At 48.8% G+C, this 16,558-nt stretch overlaps 2 protein-coding genes across 4 annotated transcripts in view; one reads left to right on the forward strand and one right to left on the reverse strand.

Annotated features, from left to right (window-relative positions):
• The window catches only part of INPP5F (inositol polyphosphate-5-phosphatase F), a 69,936-nt gene extending 60,879 nt beyond the window's left edge, over positions 1-9,057 (forward strand). Inside the window, exons 17-21 of the mRNA XM_029920497.1 lie at positions 2,249-2,320; positions 3,360-3,433; positions 3,858-3,986; positions 4,597-4,684; positions 6,820-9,057. Of these exons, the coding sequence (XP_029776357.1) occupies positions 2,249-2,320; positions 3,360-3,433; positions 3,858-3,986; positions 4,597-4,684; positions 6,820-7,960 (1,504 nt within the window). The 3' untranslated portion in view covers positions 7,961-9,057. The remainder of the gene's footprint in view (positions 1-2,248; positions 2,321-3,359; positions 3,434-3,857; positions 3,987-4,596; positions 4,685-6,819) is intronic.
• Positions 9,058-9,874: 817 nt separating this feature from the next.
• MCMBP (minichromosome maintenance complex binding protein) overlaps positions 9,875-16,558 on the reverse strand; it is a 40,265-nt gene continuing 33,581 nt past the window's right edge. Inside the window, exons 15-16 of one of the 3 annotated variants that reach the window (XM_029932688.1) lie at positions 12,049-12,137; positions 9,875-11,703 (exon numbers count right to left, since the gene is read on the reverse strand). In XM_029932688.1, the coding sequence (XP_029788548.1) occupies positions 11,577-11,703; positions 12,049-12,137 (216 nt within the window). In that variant the 3' untranslated portion in view covers positions 9,875-11,576. Of the gene's footprint in view, positions 11,704-12,048; positions 12,138-15,100; positions 15,331-15,715; positions 16,237-16,558 lie in introns of those variants that run through there. The other 2 variants (XM_029932689.1, XM_029932690.1) reach the window with 2 other exon arrangements.

The following is a 16,558-nucleotide window of genomic DNA, read 5'->3' on the forward strand; positions in this document are numbered from 1 at the left end:
TGGGGCCGGGTGCTGCGCGGGGTCGGAGTGGCGGGGGCGGGCGCGCATGCGCACTGGGCGCGTGCCGCGGCAGCGGGGGCGGCCGGAAGCGAGACGCGTCTCCTGGGCGGGGCTTGGCGCTGCAGTTGCCGCAGTTGCCGCAGTCTCCGCAGTCGCTGCAGGCGCAAGTTTGGGTGCAGGCGTCTCCGACTGAGCTTCGAGTTCTCGACGGACGGACGGACCGACTGACAGACGCGATGCCGCGCTCCCACAGGCCTCCACCAACTGCCCAGCGGCCAGCCAACGCCACGGGCAATGCCACCGGCAACGCCGCCGAGCCCAAGCCCGAAGGCGGCAGCCTGGCCACGACTTTCAAGATTTTTCTCCTTTTTGCAGGACTTATGGTTAAAGTTCCTGTGGGGCTGTATTTTTCTTGCAAGTTGCTCCTTTTCCAAAGTCTCCTGTTAATGTCTCCTGACGACAGTGGCTTTTATGCGACTATTGTCGCAGTGGTGGGGCTGCATGTGGTGCTGGCAGTTTTTGTCTTCATCGTGTGGAAGGAGGGCATGCCTGACTGGCAGGAAAACAAAAACGAGTAGAGCAGCTTCCGAAGCTGCAAACGCGGGGGGTGGGGAGTACCTGAGCGGGGTGGGGGGAGGGTGAGGGGCTTCATTTCCTGTCCGTGTTGAAAAACGTGTCTTTTTTTGTGCGCTTCAGGGGCCGGGTGGGCGGGGAGGGAAACTAAGTATTTACTGCAGCTAAGACTCCAGTACAATTGCGGGTGGGGGGGAGGGCTGCCCCTTTTCTTGACCGCCTGTTACGTGCCCAGTGCTTTTCGTTAAAGACATAATGTTTTTGACTGAGGATCCTGTTGGACTTATGTAAATATATTAACGTCGTGATGGAAAGCTTGGAGAAGTAACACTGGCCTGTAGAAGTAGAATTTCTTACTGTGTCGTGACATTTCTGTGGCTTGGCTCCAGCGCCAGTGTGCAGAGTGCGTGTAAGTGTCGCCGTGCAGACCCCCCCGTTTGCGGTGAGGCCGCCGGCAGCCCGCGCGCGTGGTCGTGTGCTCCCCAGGCTTGATTAGTTAGTGCGCGTGAATTTTGGATCTGTCTGCGTAATGTCGTCAGGTCCTGGCGTCTTGTTGTATTTTTCGATGTCTTATTTTCGGTGAAAACGGAAACGAATTTGTTATTTCAGATTAAGACCGTGTGAGTTAACGCAGCGGCAAGGGGCTGTGCATGTAGATTACTGCAGTTGTAAAATTTTGGTCCGTTTGTCTCTGCAGTACACATTAAACAATGACCTCATTCTGACGCAGTTTAAGGACGTGACTTCCATCTACAAATGATTTTCTTTCCCTACGGTTGTCCATTTGTTTTTCAGTAGTAGCCTTTTGGCAATTACGTATGAAATTCTAAGGGAGCAATATCCCCTCGTCCAGTGGAATATTGAGACCAATATAAGAACGCAGATTAACTTTCGCCTTTTGATTGGAAATTAATGTTAATATTAGATGAATATTAAAACCTTTATTTGAGTTCAGATTTGGCCCCTTTATCTGCTGATTATTTGTAGGTTTTTATACTTGGACCATTTGTTATTCATAATCTTACCAAAATGGATATTTTGCTTTGGGCTTAATGGGCTCATCAATACCGATCATGTTTCTGACCCTTATTTTGATATTTGAGAGAGGAGTAAAATATAGCAAAGTGGACTTAGAATAAGGAAAGGTTTACTTGTTCCTAAAAAGCCCTATAAATTGATCTGGAGTAAGATCCACAAAGTGGCTTGGGCTTCCTCCCATTTTTGCACCTGTTGCATTTGTGTAAATTTAGATGCGTTCTGCACATGTGTACAAATATCCTTCATGTGGACTGTCCTTTTGATGGTTAGGTCTTGTGAGATAATCTAGACAATGTTCGTCTTTCCTGAGACCGAGCTTCCCTTTTCCCCCAAACCCTTTTCCTTGCAAATAATCTTATTTCCCCAAATCCTCCCACCTCTTTGACCACCTCTCTCTGAGAAGGGACCTCTCCTCAGCTGTCTTCAGACACCTACCCCACCTTCCCAAACCGGGGTCCTTCCCCCACCCCCTCCAGATGGAGAGATTGTATACATTTAACTTCAGAAGTAGGACTCATTGATAGATTTTTATGCCCCTCCAACCAATCTTTATCACGAGTGACCCTGCTATAGAAATAATCTTGGTAAAAACAGATGAAAATGAAAATATTTAATGACCTGTGTCATATCTGTTTAGCCTCATTGATGCTACTCACAGAGATGTGGATGTGCTGTTACTGCTTTCTAACTCTGCCTACTACGTGGCCTAGTAAGTTGCTTATTGGTTTAAAGCTTTTGTTAATTTAAGCAAATATCCTTATTAGAATTCATGACAAAAAATTAGGTCTGGTTTTGTTATATAGTTTAAGGAACTTCACTGAACTTCTTTACCTTATATAACTGTTGTATCATTCTTTTTTTTTGTATCATTCTTAATCAATTAGAAAATGTGATTTTAGAGTTGTAATCAGTGTTTAATGTTCTTCTAGCATTTACTATTATTTCTTACATATTTTCCATGTTTTGATGTACTCCACATTATACAGTTTTTTTTTAATTACTGACAATAAATAGTTCCCCACCTTTTAGTATTGAAATACTGCCCATTTTTGGGGTGGTGTTTTTTGTTTGTTTTTTGCTATTAGGAATGATAGCTGTCTTTGCACAGATAATTTTGTGTGTATCTGCACACACACGTGCACACACCTGCTTTGGTTACAAGGCTGTGATGAATTAAGTACTTTTGCAGTTTTTTGCCAGATCTCCAGTGAGACTACCAAGTAACAATGCCACTAGCAAAATTATAAGCACTTCCTCATTAGCCTTACCAGAATCAATTTTTTTTCCCTGCTAAGTAAATAATCTCCTTTCGGTCTTGTGTGGATGGTCACTTTTTAGTCACTGGCCCGGGTCCCTGTTGATGCTGATACGTGGATTTTTTATTCATTCTGGCTACCGGCGGTGTCTGCTGTTACTCACGAGCGTGCACCTTCAGTGTGTCTGCAGGTGCTTGCCTGCCTTTTAGGTTGAGTCTTAGGTTTATTGGTTTTGAAAATTTTTATAAAACAAATTATATTCTGTAATTCACTGTGGTGTAAGGGCTTCAAGCTGATTGTTCTTCAGCTTTGGAACTGTATATATGTTCATGTCATTTCATCCAGTTTTTAAAATGTTGAACTTTTTACCCGAGTGTACTGTGTCCTGGAAGATTTTTAACTGCATAGAAGTTGCTGTTATTGTATCTCAGCTGACAAACCAAATATGCTTTTGATTTTAATCCTGTTTTTACTCCCTTTCCTTTTATCCAGTTATGATGATGAAGTTGATAAAGTAAACCAGTATCAACGACTAAGTCTAGAAGACCTGGAAAAAATAGAAATAGGTAAATTTTAACATGCTAATCAAGTCCTAGAAAGCAAACACGGTTTCTTCCAAGAACGGGTCACTCTGAGCAAGCATCTTACTGGAACCACAAAGGGATACTGATAGTGCAAGGAGTCTGTTTTGTACGACTTTCTTCTGTTCCTTAAAGATTAGTGAGGGATAGCATCTAATAACTGTTTTATTACTTACCTTTGAAGATAAACCGAGGGATCAAGAAAGTTTAAATATTTGAGACTGAAGAAGAGTTTTATTTAGTCTCATCAAACCAAATCATCCCAGTAAGCTTGTATTTTGTGTGCTTTCATTTAGAAAAAATAAGAAAAGTGCTAAGTACCTAGTTGATGAGTAAGTTTTGGGATTTTGGCGTTCCAGAACAAAGTGAATGCGTGTGAAAGATGTAAGCATCTCCGTTTGGGTTTCAGGCCCCGAGCCCACGCTCTTCGGTAAGCCCAAGTTCTCCTGCATGCGGCTGCACTACAGACACAAGGACGCAGGCGGCTACTTCCACACCCTGAGGGCCGTGATGCGCAACCCGGAGGAGGACGGGAAGGGTAAGGAGGCGCCGACGTGCCCTGGGGACCGGGGCACGCACGCGCCGTTAGACAGTGACCCGGGAACACCGCTTTGCAGCCTTCGGAGAGCAGCCTTGTCCCCAGCAAGGCGGGGAAGTGACTTGAGCCGCGGTGGCTCGGGCAGGGGCAGCTGGGATGGGACACCGTGTGTCTGGCCGTGTGGGTGCCAGGCCTTTGCCGCAACACATGCCTCTCGCGGGCACCGGTCAGGGCCATTCCTGTCTTGTTCGAGGCTGTTGCCTTGGCGTCTGACACGAGACAGATGAGAAACTTTTAATTCCAATTGATTTGGGTCTTCTGCCCTTTATTAACTCTTCTGTTAAAATTTTAGAACAAGAAAAAGTTTATTTTACAGCACCTTAAGTTAGTGGGCGGAGTAATGAACAAGCAGCAGTTTTCTGTAAACCGCAGCGAGTACGTTTGTATCGCGACAGTCGACGGCACGCCGCGTGCAGGGCTCTGAGCGACCGGGGCCGGCGTGCGTGCGTGCGTGTGTAAGCCGGCAGCGTGCGTGTGTAAGCCGGCAGCGTGCGTGCGGAAGCCGGCAGCGTGCGTGCGGAAGCCGGCAGCGGCTGTGTTTGGGTTTCAGATACCCTTCAGTGCATCGCGGAGATGCTGCAGATAACCAAGCAAGCCACGGGGGCAGATGTGCCTATAATTGAGAAAAAGCTTGAGAGGTGAGTCCAGTACTTTTTCTCACGAATAAAGACATTGTTACCCAAAGTCTTACTGCTTTAAAAGCATCTGCAAGCCGGGGAGAAATCCGTGGTGTTGTGTTGGTATTTAGGCTGGGAAGTGCCCGCTTTCTGTGGACCAAAAAGTACTGCTTTTTGTTTAAGTCTGAATCTCTGGAGAGTGCATCTAAGCAGTTGCTCGTGGCCATAATTTAAACAGCTTTCTAAGGAAAACGACAGCAGTATGTTCTAAACACCAGGGGCTTCTGAACTTGGGGGAGGAATGAATCCCCATGAAGAGATTGTTTTACATTAAAATTTGGATTTTTCCATCTAATATTTCACGTTCCACTAAAGAGAGCCACTTGGTCATCTAGAGAATAACCGTTCAGTCTTCTGGTAGTAAAGAGAATTGGTTCCGTAGCTACCGAACATCCGATTTTTTCTGAACGGCTCGGGACCAGCAAGAGTCAGACATGGTGCGGAGACTTGTGGCAAACAGCAGTCCTCCTTCCCTCACGTGTGCAGGTGTCAGGAGGGACGCCAGGGGAGAAAGCACTATGGTAAATAGCCTAGATCTTTTAAAATGTAGGGAAGTCCTAGGAAACAAGGAACCCCCCCCCCCCCAACATCTGAATTCAGCCAAGTTGGAAGGCGTGCAGACCACGTTAGTGAGGATGTTTCAGATTGCCATTCGTGGGCCTCTTGCCTTTGCTGGTCATTAGACTGTGGGTGGTGGGCAGCCAGCAGCCGCTCGCCACAGTGACTAGTCATCCCCTGCTACCGTCAGCCAGTGGTCGCCTGAGTCCACGCCTGTGTCCCAGTGCATCTCTCCATGTAGGCACTTACCTCTCCCCTTGTCACCAGAAGGGCTGAGTACTGTACAATAAGGTATTTAGAGACCAAGTTCATGTAACTGTTGTTGCAGTATTATAATTGTCTTATTGCTGTTGATCTCTTACTGTGCCCCGTCTGTAAATTAAACTTTATCACAGGAACATACGCATAGGGAAGAACGTGGTATATACAAGGTTTGGTCCAGTCACGGCCTCAGACAGCCACCGGTGGGGGCGTGCCTGCGAATGTATCTCCCACAGACGAGGGGGGAACTGCTGCTGTCTGGATTTTAGGTGTGGTTTGGAGGGGGGATTTTTTGTGCTTAACTCCCAGAACGATGCCCCCCAATGCAGGTTGGGGCAGCCATCGGGACGCTTCTCTCCCTTCCCTTCCTCTGAAGGCCAGAGAGAACTCCGTTGAGGGAAACACGCAGTAATTATGACCAACTCTAAAGAGAAAAGCTTTGATCCCAAAGAACCCAGATGACAAATCTGACTATTGTGTAGAGCCTCACTGAGCTAGACTAAGAGCTGACCGGCATAGTGCTTCCGGAGGCTCCGTGCATGGCCGGCTTGAGGACAGGAAGGACAGGAAACTGCTTGCTGGACCCGGGGTTAGTCCCGCAGCCAGGCCACTGTTCCCACTCAGTACTCGGGGACGTGTCGGCACTGCTCACGGGGGCTAGGGCTGCCCAGGGGCCAGCTACCACAGTGGTTGCTTCAGAGACTTAGTACCGAAAAGATGATCTCTCATTAATGTCTTTGGTAAAAGTGATTATATGTTGAAACGATAATATCTTAATATGTACAGAATATTATCAAAATCCGATGTTTTTAAATAGTGGCTGGAAAAGTAAATTCCCATATAGCTCACATTTCTTTGGACAGGACTGTTGTAGCATCAGTTCTAAGGCATTATCTGAGTTTATCAATCCACAGTGCAGGACTTTTAAGAAATTGGGCCCAGGGGCGCCTGGGTGGCTCAGTTGGTTAAGCCTCCGGCTTCGGCTCAGGTCAGATCTCACGTTCGTGGGTTCGAGCCCCGCGTCGGGCTCTGTGCTGACAGCTAGCTCAGAGCCTGGAGCCTGCTTCCAGTTCTGTGTCTCCTTCTCTCTCTGCCCCTCCCCTCTCATGCTCTCTCTCTGTATCAAAAATAAATAAAACATTAAAAAAAAAGACTATTAAAAAAAAAAGACTTAAAAAAAAAGAAAAGGAATTGGGCCCAATTAAAGTGAGTTTTCATTTGGAACTGGCATATTGGATTTTACAGGGAATTAACTTTTTTTCTCTTCTAATTTGTAGGAAGAGCAGTAAACCTCACGAAGACATCATTGGCATCAGATCTCAAAACCAAGGCTCTCTGGCCCAGGGAAAAAATTTTTTGATGAGCAAATTTTCATCTCTCAATCAAAAAGTGAAACAGACCAAATCTAATGTAAACATTGGCAATCTGCGAAAGCTAGGAAATTTCACCAAACCTGAAATGAAAGTTAACTTTCTGAAACCAAACTTAAAAGTAAATCTCTGGAAATCAGACAGTAGTCTTGAAACCATGGAGAACACGGGTGTGCTGGATAATAAAGCTGACGCAGAGTCCGATGGGGAAATGTCTTCAGATAATGACTCCTACCACTCCGATGAGTTCCTTACAAATTCCAAATCTGACGAAGACAAACAACTAGCGAACTCTCTCGAGAACGTAGGCCCGATAGACTATGTTCTCCCGAGCTGTGGGATCATTGCTTCCGCACCTCGATTAGGCAGCCGGTCCCAGTCTCTCAGCAGCACGGAGATTAGCATCCACGTTCCTCCAGAGGGGGCCGCTCACGGAAGCGGTTTTGGAAAAGACCAGGAGTCTCCGTTGAAGAGAAGCCCCTCCGCCGACCACATACACGCACTGACTGGCTTTGCCAAGCCTGTGGATAGTTACTGCCGCAGATTCGTACAAGATGCACAGACCAAGATGACCCGGCCGTCCGAGATGGGGTCTGGTTCTCAGCAGGCAAGTGAGGAAGGAAACCCAGCGGCCAGTCGAGTTTCTGATGAGGAGACGCACTCTGAGTCCACAGAGCTGATACCTTCCCGACCATCTCAGTTAGACGTGGCTTTTTCAGCAGCTGGCCCCCAGTATCTGTCCGTTGAACCGGGGCTCCCCGTCGGATCCCAGAAGAGCCCGGGCTCACGGGACCCGGAACCCGGCCTTCCCATAACTCCTTCTCCGTCAGAGGGTGCTGGCGGCAGGGCGGTCTCCCCCTTCGCCAAGATCCGAAGTTCCATGGTCCAGGTTGCTAACATCACCCAAGCTGGGCTGACCCAGGGGATAAATTTCGCTGTGGCCAAGGTCCAGAAGAGCCCCGCAGAGCCTGAGGCGGCCCAGGAAGTCCAGCAAAATGAACTTAAACATATGTTTACACAATGCCAGACACGAATAATTCAGATTTAGTTTTTAGCCATGAAGAATCCTTTGGCGTTTCTTTAATCCAAAAGGAGGTTTCACATATTAGGCAGTTTTAACCTTTGCGGTCTTTGAAGCTAGGGATCACAAATCCTAATTGTCTTATTGGGAAAGGTTTTTAAAGGAGTATGAACTTGAACAGATTTCCAGATTCGAGAGCCAGAACAGTACAAGTGCGGCATCCTAGAAGGGTGTAGACGTGAGCAGCTTGTATGCTACAGAGCAGTTTGTTTCTAGAAGGAACTTGGGAATAGTGACTTTGAGACAGAATAACCTGAACGACCCTTCTTGGGAGCAAGGAGGGGGGTGGTGTGTGTGAGGTAAACACGGAAAGTCGGAGCGTGGATACATTTTTAGGGCAAGAGAAGAGCATCTTTCATCACTTTGGTTCTGTCACTTCCTTTGTGTAAATACATTTAGTTTTTAGTGACTTTAGACTTACTAGTACCAAGAAGCATTTGACTATAAAAAAATATAGTTGAGTTTTGATGGCTTACCCATGTCGTATAAAGACTAAATTGAGGGTTATCGGCACTACAGTCAGGAAAGGTCCCTCTGATCCTGATTTTCCCCAGAGCCTACTTAAATTTAAAATATTTTGCTTCCTTCTACACCCCAAAGTCTAGGATTAAGACTGGTCACACCTGAGACAGCAGATGTGAATCCCAGCACCTGTTAAACTTCCGTTTTCAGGGCTGTGAGACCGTACATTAGAGGCCGCGCGTTCTGGAAGCGGGCGTTCGAGTTGTAATTGGTCCGGGAGGCGTTCGTTAACACCGTGTGGGCAGAAAAGCATTAAAGGTTTGGCTGAAGCACAGCGGTGCTCGGACTTTGGACTTCTCATCCTGACCACGCGGAACCCCAGGGCGGCCCGTACGCCAGGAGCGTTGCACACCTTGTCACAACTTCTGGTTTGTCTGGTGTCTTAGAGCCTTACTCTGTTGAAGTGATTCTCAGCTGAACATTATGTCTGTTGTCACTTTGATAAGTATTCCCACGTCTGTTATTTATTAGTGGTGTCTTTTTTTTTGAAGTGTCCAATCTTGTGACTATTTAAAATAAAATACCATTGTAATTTAACGTGACAACGTGTGAGAATTCCTTGAATAGGATCTGGATTGGGGCGTCTGGGTGGCTCCCTCGGTTAACCGGCCGACTTTAGCTGCAGTCATCTCAGCGTTCGTGAGTTCGAGCCCTGCACTGGGCTCTCCATTCTCCAGGTGGAGCCTGCTTGTGAGTCTCTCAAATATTAAAAATATTTCCCCTCACCCTGAATAAAGGAAAATACATTTAATTTGGGAGAGGGGCAGCGGGGAGAGAGAATCTTAAGCGCCACGATCAGTGCAGAGCCTGACATGGGGCTCGATCCCACAATCCTGGGACTGTGACCTGACCCGAAACCAAGAGGGGGGAGGCTCAGCTCACTAAGCCACCCAGGTGCTCCTTCATGACTTTAACAATGATGAAGCACCCAAACAGTGCACCTGAAAGCTTTATTCTGTTCTTAACCAGGTTTTCTTCTGGGGTCTTGAAATACTAAAGGAGAGAAAAGCAAAGTCAGGTGATAAAACATACCTTTCAAGCTCCAGAGGAATTCGTTCTAAAGAAATATTTGAAAATAAAAATAAGGCAACATTTAATTCCAGCGAGGGTGGTGGGTCTGCTCAGCGTCCTGGTGGCTCACACAGGAACCACCGCCACGTGAGGTCCATCACCCTCGCTGGCCCGTGTGTAGCAAAGGACGAAAGGGAGTTCTGAGGCCGAGTTCCAGTCTCTCGCCCGAGGGGGGCGCCGGGAAGACCTGGGGAGTTGCAGGAACGGTTTTCCACCAGGAGGAAGTGGGATCCTCCCCTACACGGCACAGCGGAAGTCTTAGAAGTCATGAAGAACGACCCCAAGTACTAGTCCTTTGGGAAGTTTTATTTATTCAAAAGAGGGTTTTCCTTTCAGGGGAACTTTGCTGCAAGATCAAGCAAATCACGTACTTCTCTTTGGTAAATTACAGTTCACGTTGGCACAATAATCACACGGTAACTAATCTATGCTCTTGATTTTCATTCTCATAAATCCAGTTGTCTTCATCTTATTTCTAAAAGTTTAAGGGAGTCTAGACTACCAGTTATAAAAATGAAAACCAGTTAGAACTCTAAATATAAACAGATTATTTACATTAGTTTATAAAAATAGATGTGCATTTAGGAAAAGTAACAACTAGTAATTTCACTTCAGTTTGGTAGGCATAATGAATTCCTTGGTTTTCAGGGCAGACCCTGTTGCGCTGTGTCAGTCTGGGGGGGCGGGGGGGGCAGACTTCATGGATCTCTCGTTTCCTACCACGTAAGTGACTGGCTCAGAAAACCGTCTGTATGCATTCCCACTGACAGCGTAACGAAAGTAATGGTCTAAACTTGCCAAACATTTTTGATACCACGATTTCATACTTTACTGAACTGCTTTCTAACTATGGGTAACGGATAGTGTTACTTTAAAATCTCTCCGGTGAAAACTGTAATTGGTCTGGGACAAACTTACCTACGGCGGGTATTCCTGGACTAGCAGATCATGTCGGTTGAGCTAACCCGTCTGGAACTAACAGAGAAACTGACATAAAAGTTCAAAAGCCAATGCAGTCATCAAAGCAACTAAATGACCGTTAGGAAAACAATTTAAAACTTTATTTTTTTACAGAAGGCATTTTTTTTTTAAAAAAAGCTGTTTGCTCCCTTCATATCTGGGCAACATCTGATCACAGGGCAGCATTCCCCTAAAGAAACCCCATGAAACAGTGGTTCCCAACTGCGCTGGGGTGAAATGAGAAAAATAAGGACAACGTAGTGTTTTTTTTTTCCCCCAAAAAGCTCTGTTTATTCCATTTCAAGGACTCTCTCCTTCTGAGACTGTCCTTTTAGGGGAAAAAAAGGTAATTCAGTGGTTTCTTTCAGCTTAGTTGGCCAAACACACTGGCAACCCTGTCAGTCTCCCAATTCTGGACATATTACTGGTCCATGAAATCCAAAAGTCTGGGAACCACTGCCATGTGTAAAGACTAATGTTGTAGGTTATTAACAACTGTTAAATGGAAAAAAAAATACGTGGCCAAATGTCTGGGAAAGGACAGTCTCACAGGTCGTGTGAATTAATGGCAAGGACACCCATTCACCACACCTGGACCACAAGCGCCGCTCAGACCCACCACTACTCAGCCGTAAAAATCTGAAGCGAACAAGTCCTGACTTTGGAATTCCAACAATTCTCTCCAAACGAAGTTGACGTTAGCATTTCAACAGAGTCTGGCCTATGACTTAGCTGGAACTAAGGAAACGGTATATCAGGAACATTATCAATATTAAACTTTTAATATCAAATACATTTTTGTACATCGTTACTAATTTATATAATTATAAAACAATCAAAAGCTCCATAAAATCAGTGAGGTAAAAGCCCTCACTGAATATTATATAAACTTCAGATGTCACCAGGCTTGATTTCAGGAAAAGTCATTGGTTTTTGATACAAATTATCTACAAAACAATGTGGTATAAATGGCATTTGAATTTTACAGTAAGGTGGCTACAGTCTGCCCACTGCTCTAAGTGTCCGATCTTCAAAGTTCGTTTCCATTCACACATTTCTGCTGCTGAAGCCTGGTTCTTCTTAAAGACTCGAGCTGCTTGGCTCTGAGCCAGCGCTCCCTTGACAGTGTTGTCTGACCGGCACTGAGAGACAGAAACCTGGGGTGAAACAGAAACACTGTAAGTCTAGACCCGGGGCAGGATCCAGTTCGTTGGTCCTTCTGCTGTTGTTCAGAACCTAGGAATACTGAGTTAGAGGTCAAGACCACCCGGTAGCTACATACAAGAGCCAAGCCAGACTCCCACACGGGGCTCTCTGAAATTTAGAGACAAAAAGCCAGCCTGTCCCACTGCAGTGGTCACTTGCCAACAACCCCCTCACGAAGCACTTCCGCAAGGTGTCCTTCATTTGTAGAAACCTGCCTCTGTGACTCCCCCAGACCGGGAGGTCATACACGGCTCACTAAACAGCACAGCAATTAATTCACGGATCCCATTACTGACCGAGCGACGATGAGCAACTGGTGGAGGTCGTCCGCCGTGATGCTCTGAGGGTCGTTCTTGCGCATTTCCACAAAGTCGTCTTCAACTGCCTGGAGCAAGAGCGTAAGCGCACTTTAAGACTATTGCTTATGGAGAAGCGACACGCGTTCCACAGGTAAAGGGACAGTGACACAGGCCACTGGCCCCGCTCTGAGCCGGCTGAGCAGCACACGTCACACGCCACGCGGGGCTAGCGCCGCGGACGAAGCTGGGGGCCGGTGAGGCGGGCGGCCCGGTGCGCACCGCGCGCGGCCTACGGGGAAGACAGGCGTCCCAACAGTCCCAACAGCGGCAGAGTGAGGACCTCTGAAAACTGCCCCCCGTTGAAGGGCACAAGAACACGAGCAAAAGATACCAAACTCTGCTTCTTCAAAAGTTGAAAATTAACCAGAACACAGGGAGCATCTGTCCAAGAAAGACACGAGGCCTTGAGGCATTTTCACTTGCCCACCCCGCCCCCAGCGGCCCTGAAAAGGGGCCTCTGGGCCACCGCTGGAGGGGCTTCTTTCAGACCCCACACCGAGGGTGTTGACTGGCAGCTCCCGCGAGGACCCGCCTGCGAGGCCGTCTTTACTCCAGCTGACTTGGCCCGCCTGGCGTGGAGGCTGCTCCCGGGGGCTTGGTCAAGCTCATCCGGAAGCAATCCCCGATCGGCCCGGCTGCTGGGGCAAACGGGGGGCTAACCAAAGCCCGTGGAAGAAAAAACTAGGAAAGGAGATGCTCTCCTCCCAGAGCCCCCCGCGGGCAGGCCCGTCCCTACCTCCCCCAGGAGTGCAGACGGCCACGCGCGTGTGCAGGGCTTTGCACACGCTCAGAAGAGCAAAGCGGGCGCAAGAGGTCCTGAGTAACCTTCTCTGCGTGAGCAGAAAGAGGAGGGGAGGTCACAGCTGTGACCTGCAGGCTGAGTGTGGGGGGCCTGTCCACACAGAGACACCTACGCCCCCAGGCATCTGCCGAAGGGAAGTTTCTATCCAGTCACTGACCAGCCACTAAGCCCCCAGAGAAGAGACTTGGCTTCAGAGAATTCATTCTGAGGTCGCGGAACCACCACCCGCCCTGGGGACAGAGAACCCCCAGAGCAGGGTCATCCTCTTCCTCCACACATCTGGTCTTCAGAACAAAAACGAGGCGACAGGGAAAGACACAGGAAACAAGGAAGTCAACCACGGTCTCTGAGGAGGCCCAAATCCCGGACTCCTGGGGCAGGGGCCCTACACCCACTGTTGTAAACACACCCCAACAACGAACGCAAACCACGTATAAAGAACTAAAAGTATGAGAATGTCCCACCAAGTAAGGAACAGAGATAGTATTTAAGAAAGAGAGAGCTGAAATCCACAATTCAGGAGCCATGCGGTGGAAGGAGCGAGTCTGCAAACGCACAGAAGGTGGAACGAACTGGAATGTCCAGTGTGGGGAGAAGGAACAATGGGCGGTCGTCGGCGCCCTGGGGCCCATCGCGCAGACGGTCCCGGGGTGGAGCGGGAGAGGGAGGGGCAGAAAGAAATGTGAAGAAATAAGGGTCAAAACAATTTTTTTTAGTATTTTTTTGTTCCAGCCTTTAAAGTCATTTATTTGGATTCACAGTTTTACAAAGGGAGTTCTCTCATACCTTTTAGAAGAGTGGTTTCATCACATCTGGATTGTTATATAGCTCAGCCTTTTTTAGGGAGATGTTTAAACACAGAAGACTTTAAAATGCTGTAAAAATCCCCACAAAAATAAGTCGAAAGCAGAATGATGGTGGTTTTGTTTTTTTTTTTAAGTCTCTCCTATCTGCCCCCAAACATCTGGGCCCAGATTTGCCTTATCACCTCATAAAGGTGTCCGGAGGGAGGGGCACCTGGTTGGTTCAGTCGGTTAAGTGGCCCACTTCGGCTCAGGTCACAATCTCACGGTTTGTGGGTTTGAGCCCCGCATCAGGCTCTGTGCTGACAGCTCAGAGCCTGGAGCCTGCTTCAGATTCTGTGTCTCCCTCTATCTGACCCTCCCCTGCTCATGCTCCATTTCTGTCTCAATAATAAATAAAACATTAAAAAATTTTTTAAAAAGAAAGCTGTTTGGAATAACGGCCCCAAGGCTGAGAGGGCCAGCTAACGGCCAGAGATTAGAAGGACGCGCATCCGTCAGGAGCCGTGTTCCATCAGGTGGCTCTCAGGCTGACGGACTCTTTGGTGGAGGGCAAGTGCCTGCGCTGCCTCCTCACTGCTCACCAGAGACTTGCACAAGTTTACCAGCCGCCGCCCCCTCAGGGAAGGGCCCCACGGTACCATCTCAAGTGGCCCCACTTGCTTTATTTATACCAAGAAAATGCTCCATAATAACTTCATCCTTTGCCTCCCTCCCAACACACCCTGATATTTTCCTACAGCTGTGTCCCTTTGAGATACTTTTAGAACCAAACCATCATAAAGATATTTAGACTTGATGCCTGACAACTTGGTTACCTTCAGAGTCCTGGGTAAAGAGCAAATCAGGCTGCAGACTGAACTGAGTGGGCACCTCCTGGCACTGGGCCCACGGGCTGCTAGGAAACCGCCGTAAGCCCCGGTTCTGGTTGTCGGTTACATCTCGGAAAGGAGCTCTAGAGTTGTGGGCGATGGCCCGCCGGCCCTGGGAAGCCTCGGTAAAAAGCGGACTCCAAGAGTCCTTGTTTTCCCCATCCCAGGAGTCCCTGTATGTGTGAAGGAGGACGGGTCTGGTTTCTTTGGCAGACACCTTTTCTAACTGAGTCTTGTCCAAGGGCTGATGGCCCTTGCCCCCAGCTGGTTTAATGCGTCTCTGCATACCCTGATAGTTCTTTTTCTTAGATCCATGAAGCCATTCCCTTTCCCAAGAAGAGTCTTTGTCTTTCTCCTTTGGGTCCAGTGAGCAAGAACCTTCCAAGTTCTTGGCGAAGGCAGAAGACGGAGAGGCTTACTCTTCGCAGCATAGACTAAGGTGTCAGGCTGGAGCAAAGACAGCACAGTCGAAAATGGTGTTCCCTTTCTGTGGTGGCCGCAATCCTGGAGGGACTGTGGAGGAAGTCCAGCTTCCTGGGCATCTGCAGGGGTTGAAGTGGCTAATGGGGGTGCCAGGCAATCATCCCCCAGCCCTGGGTCAGACGGTCTAGCTGCGTTACCTCGTTCTTAGACTCTTCGTTGGTCTGACTTTCTAAAGGAGATGAAACATTCCTCTGGTCGCCACCAATTGTCCTTCCTGGCTGCAAGGTGAAGAAGGAAGCGATGCTGGTCTGCCGAACGCCTGCAGGTGGAATTCTCTGAGTAAAGGAAATCTTCGCCTTTTTTTTCTCCAGGAAAAAGTGTTAGCATTTTGGTGTTTGGCATCGTTAAATGTGTCTGCACTTTTCGCCTCTTCAGCGCTGCCGCGTCCAGCCACACGCCGCAGGCCCCCTCCTCTGGGCCTCTCCGCCTCATGGCCGCCGCGGAGACCTAGGCCACCGGACGCCCGGCTCCCGCTGCCGCTCCCGCGTCAGGGAACAGCTATAACCGCCCGCCGCCACCGTTCGGATCCCGCGCCCTTAGTATTTATTTTTGAGAGTACAAGCGGGAGAGGGGCAGAGAGCGAGGACACAGGATCCAAAGCGGCTCCACGCTGACAGCACAGAGCCTGACGCGGGGGTCAGACTCCCCAACCACAAGATCATGACCTGAGAAGTCGGACCCACTGAGCCAGCCCAGGTGTCCCCCCAAACTCCCCAAGTTTCTGAAAAACATTCCCAAGTTGTGCCCCAACCTGCACCCCTGAGAAGCCCACAAAGCCTGTGGGATAAGCTCCCAGGGCCCCACACCCGCACCCCAGCAGAGCCATCGAACTCGGAGTCCTGAAAGCCCCGGAGCAAGACCCCTGTGCGCAGAGAAGCTTCTAGTCAGAGACCAAGGGGTCACAAGACAACGTGGGGGAGTACGTAAGCGCTGGAAGAACAAGCCTCTGAACCGAGAGCCCCGCATCCCACAAGAGCAGCCTTCAGAAATGACGAGAAGGGCAGCCGCCTGCAGGGACGCACACAGCCGGCAGCCTGTCCCCGCAGGGCCGCCCCACGGCGCCGGGACGCGAGGGGCCCCGCACCCGTCACCGGAATAGGCAACCACACGGCTCCACACAGACAGCAGTATGAGGGTCCTGGTCCTCGCAACTCTTCCCCTCTGGCTGAGAGACAAGAGCAGAAAGCCAACTTTATAAAAGCGCCAGCGGACGGCAGTGCCCGGGGGTGTGAGGTGTGTGGCAGGAAAGCACCAGGGGACCAGGGGAGGAGCCAGGGAGGCCGTTTCGTTACATTGCTGTGATCGATCCCAAACAGGTCGTAAAAAAAAAAAAAAAAAGGAAATTAAAATTGTCTACAAGGAATGATTTCAAACGACACAACACCGGAGGGACAAAGGGACACAGACGACAGGAGGCCTGCAGAAGCAAAGCGAGGCCCCCTCTCGGCAGGCGCCTGGACGTGAGCCAGCACGGGAGCCGGGAGCGG

Source organism: Suricata suricatta, chromosome 2 (genome assembly GCF_006229205.1).
Source record: "Suricata suricatta isolate VVHF042 chromosome 2, meerkat_22Aug2017_6uvM2_HiC, whole genome shotgun sequence".
NCBI lineage: Eukaryota > Metazoa > Chordata > Mammalia > Carnivora > Herpestidae > Suricata > Suricata suricatta.